Source organism: Ambystoma mexicanum, chromosome 12 (genome assembly GCF_040938575.1).
Source record: "Ambystoma mexicanum isolate Mex_15411 chromosome 12, UKY_AmexF1_1, whole genome shotgun sequence".
NCBI classification, from domain to species: Eukaryota; Metazoa; Chordata; class Amphibia; order Caudata; family Ambystomatidae; genus Ambystoma; species Ambystoma mexicanum.
In genome coordinates this window covers 745,291,749-745,310,097 of record NC_090936.1, presented here as the reverse complement: position 1 = coordinate 745,310,097, position 18,349 = coordinate 745,291,749, and the positions used below count along the sequence as shown (strand labels likewise).

Below are 18,349 nucleotides of genomic sequence, written 5' to 3'. Positions count from 1 at the left end.
AGGACTGAGACCCGTCTTGGACTTAAGAAACTTGAACAAGTTCCTGAGGAAGGACAAGTTCAAAATGGTCACTCTTTCTCAGATCCTTCAGGCTCTCCAACTCCAAGATTGGTTGGTATCATTGGACCTTCAGGATGCTTACTTTCATGTGCCAATCCATCCAAAGCACAGAAAGTACCTGAGGTTCGCGATTGGCAACTCTCATTATCAGTTTCGGGTTCTACCATTCGGGTTGACCTCCGCCCTGAGGGTTTTCACCAAACTGTTGGCAGTTGTGGCAGCGAGTCTCCGGAGAGGGGGTATTCACATCTACCCCTACCTGGACGACTGGTTGATCAGAGCAAGTTCTCCAAAACAAGTTCAGGAACATCTTTCGATCACTTGCCACTTCCTCCACAAATTGGGCTTCTCCCTCAATTTCAAGAAGTCCCATATGAGACCATCCCAAAAGCTCCAGTTTATCGGAGCAGTCTTGGATACTTCCTCGGGAAAAACCTCGCCTCCCGAAGTGAGAGCTCTCCACATCCAGCAGATGGTAACGAAGTTCCAGAATGCCCAACGTCTACCGGCCTTCAATTTTCTCAGGTTGCTCGGCCTCATGGCATCCTGCATTTTCCTAGTATCAGAGGCCAGGTTGAGAATGAGATCCCTTCAATGGGCACTCAGAACTCGGTGGTCCCAGTTCTCAGGGAATATGTCGGATCTTCTGCAAGTCCCGAGCGCAGTTGCTCGGGATCTTCTATGTTGGGCTTGCAACGACAACATTCTCAAGGGAGAATCTTTTTGGCAACCATGTCCGGAGATAACAGTAGTGACGGACGCCTCACTCACGGGGTGGGGAGCACACACCAACGATCTGATAATCAGCGGTCCTTGGTCTCCATCGGAGTCCAAACTACACATCAACCTTTTGGAGCTGAGGGCAATCAGACTAGCTCTGAAGGCCTTTCTGCCTTCTGTACAGGGAAAGAATGTTCTGATAATGACGGACAACACGGTGGCGATGTACTACCTCAACAAAAGAGGAGTAGGGTCACTACCACAGTGCAGAGAGGCAATTCAGCTATGGTTCTGGGCAATACGAGAAGGAATCTCTCTATCGGCAATTCACCTACCCGGAGAGAAGAACACGGCGGCAGACGCTCTGACCAGGCAGAGCATGGTCTCTCACGAGTGGGAGCTGGCTCAGGAAGTCCTTCTGGAGATCTTCGCCCTTTGGGGAACCCCTCAAGTGGATCTGTTCGCCACCGCGATCAACCGGAAGTGCGATCAGTACTGCTCAAGGGAATTTCCTCAAAGAGGAGCTCTGGGAGACACATTCATAGTGGAGTGGACGTTTCCACTGCTGTACGCGTTTCCCCCAGTCCCTGTGATTCCTCAAGTAATCAGGAGGTTGAGAAAGTTCAGGAAAAACATGATCCTAATTCCCCCGGATTGGGTCAGGAGGATGTGGTACCCGGACCTTCTAGACATGTCCATCTGCCCTCCAATACGTCTTCCACAAAGAGAGGATCTTCTCTCGCAAGAGGAAGGTCGGGTTCTCCATCCAGAGGTCAAGACACTCCACCTTCACGCATGGTTTCTGAGAGGTTGAGATACAAGGATTGGGATCTTCCGGATGACGTAATTGAAGTCTTGCTTTCGTCCAGAAGGCCAGCAACAAAATCTTTGTACTGATGTCGCTTGAACAGGTTTAGTAACTGGTGCAAAGATAAGGATGTTGACCCTTTTCAATGTGGCACTCCAGTAGTGCTCTCTTTTCTAATACATCTAGCCAATCTGGGATACCTTGCTGCGCTGTCCATTTTCAAGCGCACCTCGGAAGAGGTTTCATATTTCAAAATACCATTAATCATTCAATTCTTAAAAGGGTTTACTAACGTATACCCTCCAGTACCTTCTCATGTCCCAACTTGGGATTTAAATTTAGAACTAACATTTTTGACTTGCATACCTTTTGAGCCTATGCACTCCTGTCCATTGAGGCTTCTAACACTAAAAACTGTCCTTCTTGTGGCCCTGTCATCAGCCCGCAGGGTTAGTGAACTTCAGGCTCTCTCATGCAAACCACCATATACTGTTTTTTATAAGGACAAGGTAGTTCTCAAAGTTAAACCTTCCTTTTTACCAAAAGTGGTTTCCGACTTCCATTTGTCACAAAAAATTATACTAACAACATTTTATCGTCCTCCTCATTTGGGCAAGGAAGAGGAGAGACTGCATAGACTAGATCCCAAGAGGGCTCTTAGTTTTTACATCTCACGGATGTCTAAATTATGACAAGATGACCAACTGTTTGTGGGTTATACTGGTCATAAACTGGGCTTATCAGTAACAAAACAGACCATATCCCGCTGGATCATTTTGACCATAATTGAATGCTACAGATTGGCGGGAAAAGACCCACCAGATGTGCTTCGAGCCCATTCTAAAAGGGGAATGGCTACTTCTGCGGCTCTAAAGAGGGGAGTTCCGGCAGCAGATATTTGTTCAGCTGCAACTTGGAAAACTATGCATACTTTTATCAAGCATTACTGCTTGGATACTGCCTCCTCCAATGAGGGGTTATTTGCCAAGGCAGTTCTGCAGTCTGTCCATGAAAACTGTAATTAGTACTCCCACCTCCAAAATTGCCACTGCTATGGGAGCCTATCAGAAGGTGAGGAATACGTGGGAGGACACAATCCATTCGAAAAACAAGTTACTTACCAACTGTAATGTTCCTTCAACTGGATGTTCCTCCCACGTATTCCTCATCGACTCTCCCATCCTACCCCACAGTACAGTTTACGTTTTCTTACACTTTCCTCTCACGAAGAATGTATCTGTCATGGGGCACACCTGAGTGTTCCTCCTATGTGTTCATCGAAAAAACAGAACTGAAGCAACGGGCGCGGCTCGAGCTATTTATACCATCAGTGACGTCGACAGAGTACGGAGATCGTCGAGGGATAATCATCGCCACGACCTGGAGCACAGCGCCCTTTGGCGAGAATTATTTTTTCCGAAGCAGCGAAGCTGGAGATATCGATTTATCAGAAGATGAGGAATACGTGGGAGGAACATCCAGTCGAAAGAACGTTACAGTTGGTAAGTAACTTGTTCTTCTGATTTAAGCTACATCACTTTAAAGTTCAATGTTTTGTTTGTAGTACTAAAAAAAAAACCTTACTTCTGGTTCACAGTCACGGTTGTTGTCGGCACGGCTGTCACAAACTCCTGACAGCACACACACCGGTATCCTTGTCTCCAGGCAGGACCCTCCTCAGCAGCATTCTTCTCTGCAGGACTTCAACCCTCTCAGGATCTCTTCTCCCAGCCTGGCCTCTCTTGCTGGTCTCTCCTTTCAGTCGGCTCCACCTTTTATGCATCTGTAGCTCATTAATGGGTTGCAGAAGCAAGCCCTTGTGTGCAGTTGCCTGCCTACAATTACTGGTGTTCTCTGGACAAGGCTGACCCTCAACAATAGTTACCAGTTCTCTGCCTCGTCGCAGTACCAGAGTGGTATGACTGAGGGAAATAAAAGTAAGTGATTGGCAACAACCTATAAAGGTAAGGGGAGGGTAAGGTTGGCTCTCACAAGGGAAAGGGGTATATCATGTCTCACCTGCGGACACCCTCTCCCCAACCCCCAAGAACCCTCCACCCTGGTCATCCTCCCTCACATCTCCATCCCCAGGGTCAGAGTCCTAAAGCGATGGACTTTCCCTGACCACCTGAGAAGAGGATCCAATGGGAGGAAGTGTGAGGATAGCCTCAGGTTTATCACACAGGAGAGATTTGCTGTCCGAGTTGCAGGCTTGATCCTCCAAGTGTGAAATGGGGAGGTAGGAGTTGTACAGGATGGCAATGACACCTGCCGTGCTGGTTCTGTTATGCACAGTAAGCTTGTAGCCTGGAGGGAAGGCCTTCTGTGCAATGGGCAGGATGTCTTGTGAGAACCAGGTTTCGGTGATGAAGTGGATATCTGGGCATTCAGATGAAATTAAATCATAAATGTTGTGGTGATTTATAGCAATGGTAAAATTACTGTGGTAAAATGTGTAGCATTGGGGAATACAATGCAGATTGCTAGCAGAGTTTGAGACCCCCATTGCAGTAACTGCTCTTGGTTCTTGAATGAAATAGTATGTACCTTTTTTGTGGCTTCTTAACAGGCAATTATGGGGTGTTACCAGGGCCAGTGGTGTGGATAATTGTGCGTTGTTTCGAGAGTGATTCAGTGGGGAGGGAGGGAATTCCTTGTTCAGCGGGTATTTGGGAATACGGGGCAGTTTCTTAAAAGGGTCAAACGTTATCCTTGGAGGTTCAGTATTTTGAATATAACCCACCTCCATTGTCATGTATGAATTAGAAGGATGCCGCTATAGAATGAATCAATTCTTTCAATTCATCTGCCCACATGCTCTGTTCTGATGCTTTTTTCCTCTTGGACGACCTCAAGGGTAGCAAGTACAGCCTCAGCATTGTTGTAGGGAATGCTAAAGAAGACCCTGTCCTTGGTCCCTACGCAATAGGTTGATCGAAACTGAGGAGGAAGGCATGTGTATTGCTTATGGGACCTAAAGTGATTGTGAGTGGTTCTTTGTCTGAGTGCAATATTGGAACACTAGGGATAACTACCATGCTCACTGCATCCGTGGAAAAGGGCACATTAGGAAAAGTATCTACCCATAGAACTAACTTGCTGGCATCAGTGTCCAAAAAACAAGGTATAGATTTTACTTCTACTTCATACTGAGCATATGGCCCCTCCTGGTCTATGTGCACCAGAACTTCCATCAAAACCTCATTCCCTGAACTTGGTCAGAACTGGTCCTGGTCTATAAGTGGTACCAAAGGTGGACTAGGAACATAGGCAGGTGCACTAGGGTTTGGGACAGTGGGCAATACCTTTGCGTTAGTGTTGTGGATGTGGTATGGTGGTCTGGCCCCACTACAGGAGGACTGTGGGCAGAATTTGTCCCAGGTCATTTTGGAAAAAGAGTTGCTCATTCTTCCAGTGACCAAACTGATTGCAGTAGTTACATTCGAATGGATTGGTCTGGTGTCCTGGTGAACGCTGATACCTCTGTCTCTTTGAATCTTGTCCTAGATATCCTTGTTGCCCAGGGGCCTCTGCCTGTGGCGCTCTTCCTCTGTCCCTCTTCCTCTGTCCTGACCTCTACTCCAAAGTCTACCCTGAATAGCCCCTTGGAACTGGGTTGCGCACCTGTCCCTGCAGGTTCTGCAATTGTAAAGCCATTATGTTTCTCTCAATGCACTCCTTCCATTGTTCCTGACATGGCACACAATGATTCTCAACCGCCACTAGCTACTATATGGGGTTTTTCTGCCACCCGATGTACATGCTCTTCAATTGCACGTGATTTTTAGGTAGCAGACACGATTTGATATGGCCTCCTGGGTAGTCTCATCTGGTTTAGTGCTGAATGAACACCATCTTCAGTCAGTTTAAGTAGTCTGCAGATGAGTCTTCTCTATTCTGCCTACAGTTCCCTATCTTTTCCCAATCCATTTTTCGAGGGCCAATTACTGGGATCACTTGATCTCTAGCTTGCTCTAGGGAGTCTCCCACTGCCAGCCAAATAGCATGCGGAGTAAGCGGTTGTCTAATCTATGGCAGCATTATCCGTAATCAGGTGAGGCTGTTCGAACCAACCAACCCCACCCCCTCTCCCACACGTCCGCTGTGCCTCTTGGCATCTGTCGGAGTGACGCCTGGTAAATCGAGACAGCCTTTCCGTATGGCTTACCTTCTCTTGTCTCTTATGGCTTTTAAGGAGGTGACATGTCTGGCATGTGTGGGATCTCTAGGGTACTCTGGAGATAGCCGCCAGCTCCACCGGTGCAGGTGGCATTACTAATTAGTGCTGTGACATGACATTTATGTCCTTCAGTCCACTTCTCTTGGATGCATTCTGATGCTTGTGATTCTGCTGAGAATCACATGCTGTGCATAGTCTGACATCTTGTGGTAATCGCAGAGTATCTTTCTTTCACTGCTTTGGGCTTACTTTTTCATTTTGCTTCTCCAAGACCTGTCACAATGCCACTCATGTTTCCCAAAGGAAAGTCCTTTCTACCAGCAACTGAGTGTTATCTTGCCAGCAAGTGTCACCATTTGAGAAACCTGCACATAACCCTGTTAAAATTGGCAAACATAAAATGGGCATGGATGCACTTGGTTGGGGTCTACACCTGCTTTGACTGTTCTTTGATCATTTCTATCCCTCTGTTAGTGAGTTTTACACAAGTTACTCTCTGTGACAGAAATTGGAACACAGACATACTAGCATACTACGGTTTTAGAAAAGTTTTTTCTAAAACCGTAGTACTTGCATGACTTATTCATTTTATATACACCATCAAAGTAAAATTACAGTAGAAAAAAGATTAACTCTTGCAACTTTAGTTAACTCTTTCTTAACCACTCTTCAAAAGCACAACCCTATACTAAATGAGTCAAAGAGTCGAGGTCGGGGGCGACACTCAGGGTTGTGATGAATCATGCGGAATGTTGGGAAGGGGGCAGCCCCATCCCACCTCCCTAAACGCGTTAGAGTGAAGCAAGATGCATTTGAAGCACTATGATGGGCCATGGGGAGGGGGATAGTGAAGGGACCACCTCCCAATATAAAGGACCCCTCTTCAATAGAATCAAATATAATCAACCCACATAGTGTAGCGCAGGGCGCTAGCAACATTGCTATTTTGCAAAGATGTTCGTACTCCAAGGTAAAAGACAAGGCCTGCACAGTGAATTCTGCATTTTGTGCACTAGGCCCAAATTCCGAGACGAGGGAAATCTCCAGCCATGTCAGAGCCCCCATGAGGGCAGCCCACACCCCCAACTGCCACAACGCCTATTCATTGTTCTAACAGTGTTGTGAAGATTTATTTTATATTTGTATTTTTTATTTGTTATGCGCCCAGACCCGGAAGTTTCACGGCTTAGGTTACAGAATGCTTACTTGTCTGATTCCAATGAAAAGTGAATCCATGAGTTAAAATATGCTTACGTTTCTCAATATGAGTTACAGTTATACATGAGAAATGTTATGGATCCGAACATAATCCGGATGCAAGAAATTAATCATATGATACAGGGCGAGGTGGTAGTTGAGGTTCATTCATGAAAGTTGAAAAGCCAGGATTTAACATTTTCTTAAATATCTGGTGAGAGGGTTCATCTCTGATATTGGGAGGAAGGGTATGCCATAATTTCGGTGCTAAGACCGCAAAGCTATTACCCCCCTGCCCTGGATCTTTGGTAGCACCGACGCAGAGAAGTGGATTGTTGCTAGATCTGAGGGCTCTGATGCTCTCTTTATGGGCGATGGCATTGTTCAGATATGTGGGGGCTGTATTGTTAAGGCACTTGTGTGTGATACAGAGTGTTTTAAAGGAGATTGTGGCTTTGATGGGGGCCTCCCTTCTGATCTTGGAGATATGGTCGGATTTTTTTATTCCTAGTGCTGCTCGTAGTGCTTTATTTTGTTGGTGTTGTTTGACAATGTTGGCTTTGGAGGCGCCTAGCATTAATATATTGCAGTAGTATAACTTGGACAGAATAGGAGCCCTGGCTAGAGTAATGCAGTTTTGAGGTGTCAAGAATTTTCGACTCAGTGCAATGAGTTTTCAGGTGTAGGAGGTGGCTGAGGAGAGAGCATCGAGTTTGGTCAGTGTGAGGTTGGTGTCAAGGTAGACCCCTAGCATTTTGGCTTGGTGGAGAATTGGGATCGGTGTGTCATTGATAGTTATGGAATTATAATCTTTGTGGAGGGCTTTGATTTTTGCTGGTGACCCCACAATGAGGATCTGACTTTTTGTCATTGAGACAGAGACTGTTATTGGCCATCCAGATTTGAATGATGGCATAGATTTTGTTGACTGTGATGGTGTCTTGCTCATTGTTACCCGTAATTAGGATAAGAATGTGTGTCGGCGAAATATGTGTAAATCACAACCACTGCATCTGCGAAGAGTAGCTTGGTGTAAGCATTGTAGAGAGTTGGTGATGGGCAATGCTGACTCTAGAGGTGCGATCAGATAAAAATGATTTGACCCAAAGTGTGGCTTCTTGGGAGAAGTTGAAGTCAGTAAGGAGGGTGTTACAGTTTGTCATGGTCCACCAGATCCGAATGCGGTAGATGGGTCTAATAGTATTAGAATGCTAAGGTTTCCCGTGTCCCTTAAAATATCCATGTGGATTTTTAGGTCTAGAAGTGCCGTTTCGGTGCTGTGGTTAGGCTGAAAGCCTGATTGTCTGGCACCTAGGAGGTAGTTGTCCTCCAAGTAGTTTTGAATTTGGGAGTAGGCTATTTTGTCAATTATTTTGAGCAGAAAGGGGACGGTCATTGGGCGCTGTTTGTGGGTATCGCCGGGTCCAGGGATGGTTCTTTAAGCAATGGGGTGACCCAAGCTGCTTTGATGCTGGCAGGGACTTCCATGGAAGCAAAGGAGGTGTGTCACATTTTGTGATGATGGGTGCTAGGGTGGGAGCACATAATTTGATGAGTTTAGCTGGGAAGCAGTCTCCTTTACAGGTAGAGGCTTTGAGTTTGGAGATAGTATTGATGACTTGTTTTTGGCTAACCTGAGAATTTGAATGCTTCAGTTGGGTTTCTGGGTTCTGGGCTCTGTGATAAGGTAAGAGGTTCTTTGCTGCCCAGTAATTTTTTTTTTTTTTTAGCTGTGATTTTATTTTGGAGCGTATCAATTTTAGATGCTAGAGCATTTTGTATGGTGATGCACCAAGCTTTACTGATATTTATGGGGGAGGTTGTGGGAAGGGGATTTTTCAGTTCTTTCAATGTGGCAAATGGCTCTTTGGTGTTTGATGCTACATTAATTATGCGTGTATTGAGGGCATTGGCTTTTTGTTTTATTAAGGTGAGTTTGTAGGTTTGATTGGCTTTGGTGAATGCTTTTGCAGAATCTATAGTTCTGGTTTTTGTGTGGATGTGTTCCAGCGCTCTTTTGTTGCACCTTCGCACTACTAGCTTATCGTCAAACCAGATGTTGGAGTGTTTAGCTGGCTGTGGTACTTTGTTTTGATTGGTGCTAGTGCTTAATGGTGGTCGTGAGGCAGGTATGGTAGAAGTCTGCGAGTCAGTTAGGGTCTGTATCTATGCAGGTTTGTGCTGAGAGTGCCTCTAACAGGACTGGGGTGATTGTGTCAGCTGAAAGGTTTTTTCGAATTCCTTATTTCAATGGGGTTTAGTGGTGTTGTGTCCCTAGAAACTGTACCTTGTGTGAGATCAGATGAGGTGGTGATCAGACCAGTTGATGGCTGAAATGGAATCGATGGAGAGACTTGTGTTCAGGGTAAGTATCCCATCTAGCGTTCTGCCTTTAACATGGGTGGGTGCATTCACAAGCTGTGTGAAGTTCATGTCAGAGAGGGAGGAGTGTAAGGCACTTGCTTTATGGTCCGAGGCGTTGTTGAATCCTAGATTCCAATCCCCCAAGCAGTATGAATTTGGTATTAGGTTTAATGTATGGCATGATAAGAAGTGGAATATCAGATTCAGGTGGTTAGCAGCTCTGTAAGTAATGAGGAAGTTAAGATGGTGATCTAAGATGAGATCATGTATCTCAATGGCGTGGGCCCACAAAATGGGGTCAGCACAGCTGCAGGGCTTCACCGGGCACTTCACGGTCCAGGACGGTGCTGCTGGCGTCTCTTCACGTTGTCTTCTTCGGATGTTCCTCTACAGTGGTCGACTCTGCCTCTAGTCCCAAAAACCTAATTTTTTATGTGGTTTCCCATTCATTTGCAGGCTAGGCTGTCAATCACACAGCAGGTTGGCTGTCGTTTCAGGACTGCCAGCCGGCCAATCGGGACTGGTTTCACTCAAGCACACCTAGACATAAAGGACAGGGAAGTTTCGGGATACTCCCTCACCACCTGCCTTTCCAGACACACTGGAGCCTAGGTGGGCTTCAGGGCTGAAGCCCTCCAAAGGCAAAACACACAAAGGGCTCAAATCGGTTTTAGCCAACAGAGTAAAAGCCATAAAAGAACTAACAAACAGAAAATGGCGAAAAAAGAAGACTGGGACCATTTTGGGAAAAGTGGTCACCCATGGGTGCTCTACTGCATCTGAGGGTTCAGCCTGCGGTAGGAATCCACGCTGGTAGTAAAAGTAAACCACTGCCACCAGCCATTTAAAGTAGGTTAGTGTAACAAAAAATGTTACATGAGAAGTGGGAGAGGGAATTACTAAGTAACCCCACAGCACTCCACATAGGGTGGTGTGTGCTGGTTCCACAAGGAAAAGTTCACCCAAGAAAATGGTATCCAGCATTAAGAGAAGTGCAAGGGGCGACTTAGTGGCACTGCACCTTAAGGTGCTGTATGTCATTATACAAAAAGCAGATGGCTATGGAGTTTGTGACTCCATAAAACAGTAAAACACAAATGTCCTAGTCAGGAAAAATACACAAGTGAGTGAGAAAAAGGTCCCACTCGCTCAGGAGGAACAAATGACAAGCCCCTAAGTCCAGCAAAAGAGCTGGGGTCTCTAAGGCTGAAGGGAATTGGCACTGAAATGAAAATTCTCCTTAACAAGGGCTTAGAAGGAAAGAGGTAGGTAAGCATCAAACAAAACAAAGTCTGCCGATGTCTTCAGGTTTTAACAATTTAGAGCCCAATGTGTTCACCCCATTGGGATTCAGGGTGCCGTGGAGAGGGGGTGCATAACAGCAGACCTCCAAGAACACCTGATTAACGCAACAAGACCAAGGCAAGTACCTAGGCTTGGAACAGTACTTTTTCAATGAAGAACTTGGTGCAGCAGGTTGGTCCCCAAGGTGAGGTAATAGTTGTCCCTGGTTTGGGTTTCTTGGCCTGGATGGCTGAAGAAGGAACAGGCTTATGCATTCGAGCAGTGGGATGCCCAGAAGTGGATCTTCGTGGCACTGGTCCGTTGGATCCCTTCACAGGCTTCGGTTCAGAGACAGTTGTCATCCAGGAGACTTTTCTTTGGTTCTTGTTCCTCGACTCAGCTGAGGGGACCTCAAGGAGTGGAAAAGTGTTGCTACAGGCTCCGATGGATGCCCACAAGGTTTCATCCAGATCTCGCTTCACACAAGGTTTCACTGCAAAATGGCACAGGTCCCAACGTATTGGGAGTTCGTATCCTGGGAGGGTCGCAGCTATTTGTGGGATGGCCCGAAATGCAGGTGGTTTCGAGACTGGTTGGTTCCACCAGTCTATTGGAGGAAGTAGTCTTTCAAGTGATCTTCCCTGTCGCTCGTATTTCAAGGTTGTGTCTTCAGCGGTCACTCAATGGCTCTGGCAGTTGCTTGGAAGTTGCTGGGGCATGGTCCTTAAAATTCCTCTTTGGCTCTTCATTGCAGTGGACGACTCTGACGTTCAGCTCCAGGACCATCGCCTTTTATGCAAGAAAACTGGCTAACCCCCCTTCCCATCCCCCCCAATCACCATTCAAGTTCTCATGCAAATCTGGGGGGACAGCCGGCCTCCCAGTTCAAACTGGTTCCAGGCAGGCACCCTGCAGGACAAAGACCAGAGGAGGTTTGGTTACCTCCCCCACTTTGTCCTTTTAAGCACTGTGGCAGGCCTTCCAAAGGGAAGCCTGCCAAAGACAAAAGACCTTTCAAGACCTCCTCCACCCAGGAATGTAGAAGAAGGTTCAAATTAGAACAAGTCATCATGAACAGGGCTTAAAAAAAAACAGCCACCATTTTAGGCAAATGGTGACCCCTATGATCCTACTGCATCTGCGAAGGCAGCCTGTGGTAGAAGTCCACAAAAAGTCTTGCGAAAAGGTACACTGCCACCACCAGCCTGTCAGATGAACCTGTAACAGTAACTAAAGTTACTGAAATAGTGAGTCAAGGGAGACAATATTTACCCTCAGCACTCCTCATAAGGTGGAGTGTGCTGATATCGCAACACCAATTACAGGAGGGACAAAAGGTTGACTCCCTGCCCTGCTAACAGTAGTTAACTCAGGTAAAATAAAAAGGAAAGCACAACGAGCTTCCAGCAACACTGCACAGAGTGCTGTGTGCTGCAATAGTAAAAAGTAGATGCCAGAAAACCTGGAGGAAAGCTGAACTCCATAAGAGTATCAACAAGATTTAAAAACGGGTTCCCAAATACAGAGTAAAATATGGAGTGTAGAAAAGGTTCCCACTCACTCAGGAGTCAGATATAAACCACGAGTACAGCAAAAATTGCTGGGGGACTCACAGGTTGAAAGCATTTTTACTAAAAAAGGAAATCTACTCTAACACCTTCGTATCATCACAAGCAGCCCAGTTGACGTTCGCCTCTGCACCACACAATCTTAGACTACACTAGTTTGCAGTCCTGAGAAGGTAGGAGATTCTACTGGGACCCTGAAAAATGCTATGACACCTGCTCGGTGTACACTCACGTTTCCAATTGAGTTTTTGGACAATTTCTTCTTCTTCCCAATTCCCTTTCTCCCAGTTTGCACACCTGGTTTATTCCCCAACTACAACAGAAATACTGGTCTACAAGGAACCAGAATACATCAGACAGCCTAACCGCTGTTAACAGACCAGTTCTAACTATGCTACCACTGCCTATATGTTGCCAGGCCTATCCTAAGGTACAAAAACATAGGACTATTAATACCACAGTGATGGAACAGGTGAAAAGAAGTACTACAATGAAATACCCATCCCAAAACTGTCACTCCATGTTTGCCCAGTCACAAAACCAATCCTCCTTTTTATCATGATAAATCTCTCTCGCCTGGCGCGAGTACACCACTTATGGTCTTCCTTCTCCTGATTAACCCTTGGAGTTTTTAACCAGGACTCCTTCAGTAGTGTACGTGCAGCATTCGAGAGGAGGTCCGAGTCGCAGCACCAACTGTCTGAGGAATAAGACTTGCATTCTCATTTTCAGTGACGGTATAAATGAAGGCGATTTATTAGTTGGCTTGTAAGTAAAAAAGACTTCCTGGGCCTCATTACGACCCTGGAGGTAGCCATGCCGCTATTTGCAGCATGGCTACCCCCATTCCGGGTACTGGGTCGGGGTTCCTGGAATGCGGAAATACCGGGCCATTCCGACCTGGGGGGGGGCCGTATGTCCCCATTCCAGGAATCCAGACCCTGTACATCCCCCATCCCCATTCGAGCCCCCATAGGGCTCAGTGGGAATGGGGAGGATGCAAACAACGGGTCTGTTAATGACGGGCGCATTGTTTGTATCCTGGTCTGCTCGTGGGACCCGCTAAGGACGCCTGGTTTTACCAGGCGTCCTTACCGGGTCCCGCGAGCAAACCTCGTAATGAGGCGGTAGGAGCTTAACGGGGCCGGCAGCTCTACCGTCCCCGTTAAACCTGTACCGCCAGGGTCGTAATGAGGCCTTATGTCCCATTAACCTGTTCCCTCCTAACTGACCCAACCTTCCCTTCAGATCTGTCCCCTTTCATAGAGCATTATCCACATGACCATCGAACATCCATATTAGCCTTCTGACATGTTTATCCCACCTCACTCTTAAACCGCTTATTCATACATACACCAGAGTTCGTCTTCCCTATATAAGTTAGAAAATGATGTTTGAAAAGGGACATTCAGTTCACCGTAACTTATTGTAGGTACTTCCGGTCTCGCACCCTAAGGTGAGGGGAGTAGGGCCTTCACACTGTGGCAATGTCCGGCCTCTATGAATGGCTCACTGTCCGATCCAGCATGTGCTGGCATGATCCACAGTTACCTTGAATGGTAAAAGAGCTCATAGTCAGCAGTTTCTGGTGCACATGCCCAGTTCAGTTCATAACAAACAATCATGGTCCACAGCCAATATGGGATAGGGTAGTCGGGGAAAGTCTGCTAAAAGGAAAGAAAAATAATAAAACGCTAAGAATGGGGCAATGGCTAGGTATCGTAGGAAAGGGAAGCAAAACCATTCTTTCAGAAGGCGTTCCTGAAACCAGAGTCCTCTCTCCCCTCCTCTGGCTCTCATGTTTGAATTATTTATTTACTAATCTGGGGATTGCATGCCATGTCACATAATACATGGCATTGCTAATGAGCAAGAAAAGTATCAACAAGTATCTCAATTACTTTTATTTTGGATGCTCTTAAACTTTCCAGAGTACATCATCTTATGACCCTCCAAGAAATATTTAACGATTTGGGTAGCCAAGGACGTCTGCAAGTTAATAGGCTGTTAATGCCAGTAGTAGACCCCTTATTTGGGTATAGTAAGCAAGACTGTGTAGCAAAACATAGGCATAGAGTCCAAGAGGCAGTGGGATGATCTGGTTCCAGTGTTTAACAAAAGTGAAGAATGTTCTTAAAAAATTGCACCTGTTCGCCTGTAATTGTCAAACTCCTTAATGGTATATGATGCACATGAGGACATTGTCTACGAGATGTATGTTCCAAGAATTCATTTTCTGTGCACATATTGAGCACAGAAAGCAAGACTGTCGAAAGTGTTATCTACAACACCACCAAAATAATTTGTAATTTGCAGAAATGTGGAGAAGGAAAATGTGATTTCTCTTCAAGAGGAAGAGTGGTAGGGTGGCAGGAAGTGTCTGACTGCTTTCTGGACAAAGGTCTTTGACGGGAATACATTATAGTGATGCATGTAAAGTTTGAAGTGATTGATATTTTGGATTTCCTTTAGGTGAAAGTTGAAGAACTTGCCATGGAGCTACGATTAACTCCATTTACGGTTTTGCTGCGATCAGTCATCGACCAATTGCAGGAAAAGGATCCTACAAGCATCTTTTCGCAGCCAGTGAACCTGACCGAGGTATTGACACTATTTCCATTATTTAACATATGTCGGCATTTCGCCTTATTTTGCTACAATAAAGCTGCATCAAATTGAAGTTCTGCTGGCCAATTAGTTATATTTAAAAATAATCTTGAGTTGAGTGAAAATGTTCATACATTCACCTCTTGAAATTCTGTGCTTTCTAATTGAACAGGCGTGCAGTGAATTCGGCTCAAATGTGACTGAAAACCTGTTTAACTGATAGCAGAAAACGGTCAAACACTATTTTAATTCGTATCACCTTTGAAGCTGAGAAAGCAGTTGCCAAAGCATGATGTACATGTTCTAGATTTTTCCAGAAATTCCTTTGGTTTCAAAAATAATTGGTAGCTTACAACATGTTCAAGCCGTGGAAAGTGTGTATGTTTGGCATAGACAAACCAGGCAGCCATGATAGCCTACTGTCAGGAGGGAGAGGTGGAGGGAAAAGGGGTACATTTTTGACTGGTTCGTGATTAGACTATAATCACTCACTTGTTTGTCCAGGTGGGTAATGTCCTGCTGTCCAAGTTTAGGGCCTGAGTGAAATGAAGGAACTCTGCTCTGTCTTGGCAGCTCTGTTAGTAACTGGAAGGCCTACCAAGGGAGTAGTAATGGTCGTTGGCATCAGTGATTTAAAACCTATTAAGTACTAATATTGGTAATGGAAAAAAAAGAAAGAAATCCTTGCTGCACTCGGGATGACAAGTTCCTTTTTTAATTATTTTCATTATGGAAACCTAAGGATCTAGGTGTAGTGACGGAGGCCAGAAGATGTATATGGTACATTGAATGCTTTTTGAAAAAATGCACATTGGAACAGAAGGGTGAAAAATGGCAAGGATTGGGAGGATGCACCAGCATCCAGCAAAGTGCAGTCTCATACTTGTGACTAAAGCCACCTTGTGCGCCAGCTGACGAGCTGGTGTCTCCTCCCTGTTGCTACTGTTCAAACACTTTTGATTGCCCTTCAGGAATATAGAGTAAAATGTGAGTTTTTTTTAATAATGTCAATGTCAGAATGTGAAATGAGGTGTTTTTATGCTGCTTTGCTTCCTACAAATTTCAACAATGCTCATGCCTAGATAGGCAGTCAATTGCTGCAGAAACGAAGTCGATTAGGCGCAGCAACGGGTTGGCACTTGAAGACTACAATTATATAGGTGTGTAGTGGAGGTTTAGTTTATTCGTTTTGTGCTATTTATATTGCATGGATAGGATTGCTGTGTACAGATCAGTGAGGTCTCCAATATTTGAAGAAGGTACGGCATTATAACTATTTAGTTTGAAGGCTATGTTCTAGGCTTGCTTTTTAAGAAGGAAAAATCAACATTTCTCAGGTAATAGCTTAAACAAAAGGCATGACTCTTTGAAACTCATGGTTACTTTCCCTGTAGAAGAGCTTTGACATCATTAAAAATGGGATATGAGTGTCTGCTTGGAATGATCTTGTGTTATGAGGTGAGGCTGTAAAGGGAGCTGCCAAGCAACGCTCAGTTTTAAGTACTCAGTGTTTTGCATTGCATGATACCCATGGTAAAACTGACGGTCCAGTGATCCTGAATAGTAACTGTATGGTGGCAAGCCTTGTGAGGGGCTGGGCCTCAATCTGGGGTTGTAAACATCAGTTATATTTCCGTTCCAAGTGGTGGTGTGGAGTGTTAGGGAGAATTTTCAGCTTCAGTGCTAATTCCCTTTAACATTAGCGACCCTCAGCTCTTTTGCTAGAATCTAGGATCATTTGGATTTTTAACCACCTGGGTGAGTAGTACTTTTTGCTACTCACTCATGTGTTTTTTTCTCTGACTTGTGGATTTGTAACTGTTTAATGGAGTCTGGTAAACTCCATAGTCACCTGCTTTTTGCATAGTGACACACATCACCCTCAGTGCGGTGCCACTGAGAAGTCCCTTGGACTTCTAATGTTTAAATATATTTTCTTGTGTGCACTACAGTTCCCAAGAATAGTGAGATGGCTTTCATCTTACTTACCTGTTCCTTTTGTGGATCCAGCACACACCACCCTAAGTGGAGTGCTGGGGTGTTACATAGTAACTCCATATCCCACTTCTCATGTAACTATTTGTTACACTTACTAACTTGAATGGCTGGTAGCAGTGGATACTGTTGCTACCTTTTGTGTAGGGTACTAGCAGGCTTATTTCTCAGCCGTAGTACAGCACCCATTGGTGACCATTTTTCCAAAATGTCCCCTACCTTCCTTTTTCGCCATGTCTTGTTTGTTAGTTCCTTCTGGGCTTTTACTCTGTTTAAACTAGGTTTGAGTACTTTGTGTGTTTTGCCTTTGGTGGGCTTCAGCCCTGAAGCCCACCCAGGCTCCAGTGTGTCTGGGAAGGCAGGAAGTGAGGGATGAGCCCGAAACATCACTGACCTTTGTGGACATGCCTGACCGAAACCAGTTCCAACTGGACGGGTGGCTGTCGTAGAGAACGACCCCAATGTCTGATTGACAGCTGTAGAGCTGTGAATTAATGGGACGTTGCATAAAAGGCTAGGCTTTTCGGATTACAGGCAGAGTCGATCACTGGAACATCATATCCGACAAAGAGGACTAGAAGAGATGCCAGCAGCACCTTCCAGGACCACAAAAGCACCGGTGAAGCCTTGCAACTGTGCTGACTCAGTTTTAATTTCGACAGGGAAGATCTGTGCAGGACGACTTCCTTCCTTGGGCTTGTGGGACCAACTAGCCTCGATACCTGCTTAATTTTGTCTCATCCCCCGGCTTTCCTATGCTGCAGAATTCCAATGCCATGGACCCCTGACCATTATCGAGTGCATAGTCTTGCCGAGATCGAATTCAGCCAAAACTTCGTGGGCACCTTAAAGGACCTCCAGAAGCAGTAATTCTTCATCCAGAGTCCCCTCACCAGAGTCCAGGACCGAGGGACAGAGTAAACTCCAACCGGAGCTATTGGTTTCTCTTTGGCGCTGAGAAAAAGGTACCAAAACCACAAAGAGTCTGCCCCTTTGCTTTCACATTTCATGTATTAATCAAACGTGTTTGGGAAAAATCATGATGCCCTAGCAGGTGTATAGTGCAGTTAGTTTAAGACCTTAAATTATATTAAGCGCAACCGTGCATTGAGTGCAACTTCTTTTATCAATAAACAATATCTACGCCATTTGGTCTCATTAATACTCCTATTCATATCCCTTTCCCATTTAGACATGTAGAATTCCATAGCACCTAGGAAGCTTGCACAGTCTTATATAACTTCGACACTTCTCCCCTCAGCGAATCATCCCACACTATTGCACCTATTCATTCACATGATTCTGGTTTGAGGGGAAACCATATCCATTTCCCACGTGCCGCGTCCCTCATTCGGAAATATTGTAATAACTTAACAGGGTCAGCTCCTAATTTCACAGAAAACTCCTTGTGTCACCTACACCTAGGAAATGGATCACCCAGCACCATTTCTTTACTCGGGTCCCAGGACATCTGCATATCAGTCAAATGTTGGGGGGCCGGGGGGTGGGTTACCCGGACAGTTCCAGAGCCCAATCCTGTTATAGGCATCAGTATTCCCAGCCGCA

At 45.5% G+C, this 18,349-nt stretch overlaps 1 protein-coding gene across 3 annotated transcripts in view; it reads left to right on the top strand.

Moving 5' to 3' along the window:
• The window catches only part of BRD1 (bromodomain containing 1), a 1,051,203-nt gene that overhangs the window by 369,943 nt on the left and 662,911 nt on the right, over positions 1 to 18,349 (top strand). For all 3 annotated transcript variants that reach the window (XM_069629247.1, XM_069629245.1, XM_069629246.1), the window contains exon 5: positions 14,654 to 14,782. In XM_069629247.1, the coding sequence (XP_069485348.1) occupies positions 14,654 to 14,782 (129 nt within the window). The remainder of the gene's footprint in view (positions 1 to 14,653; positions 14,783 to 18,349) is intronic.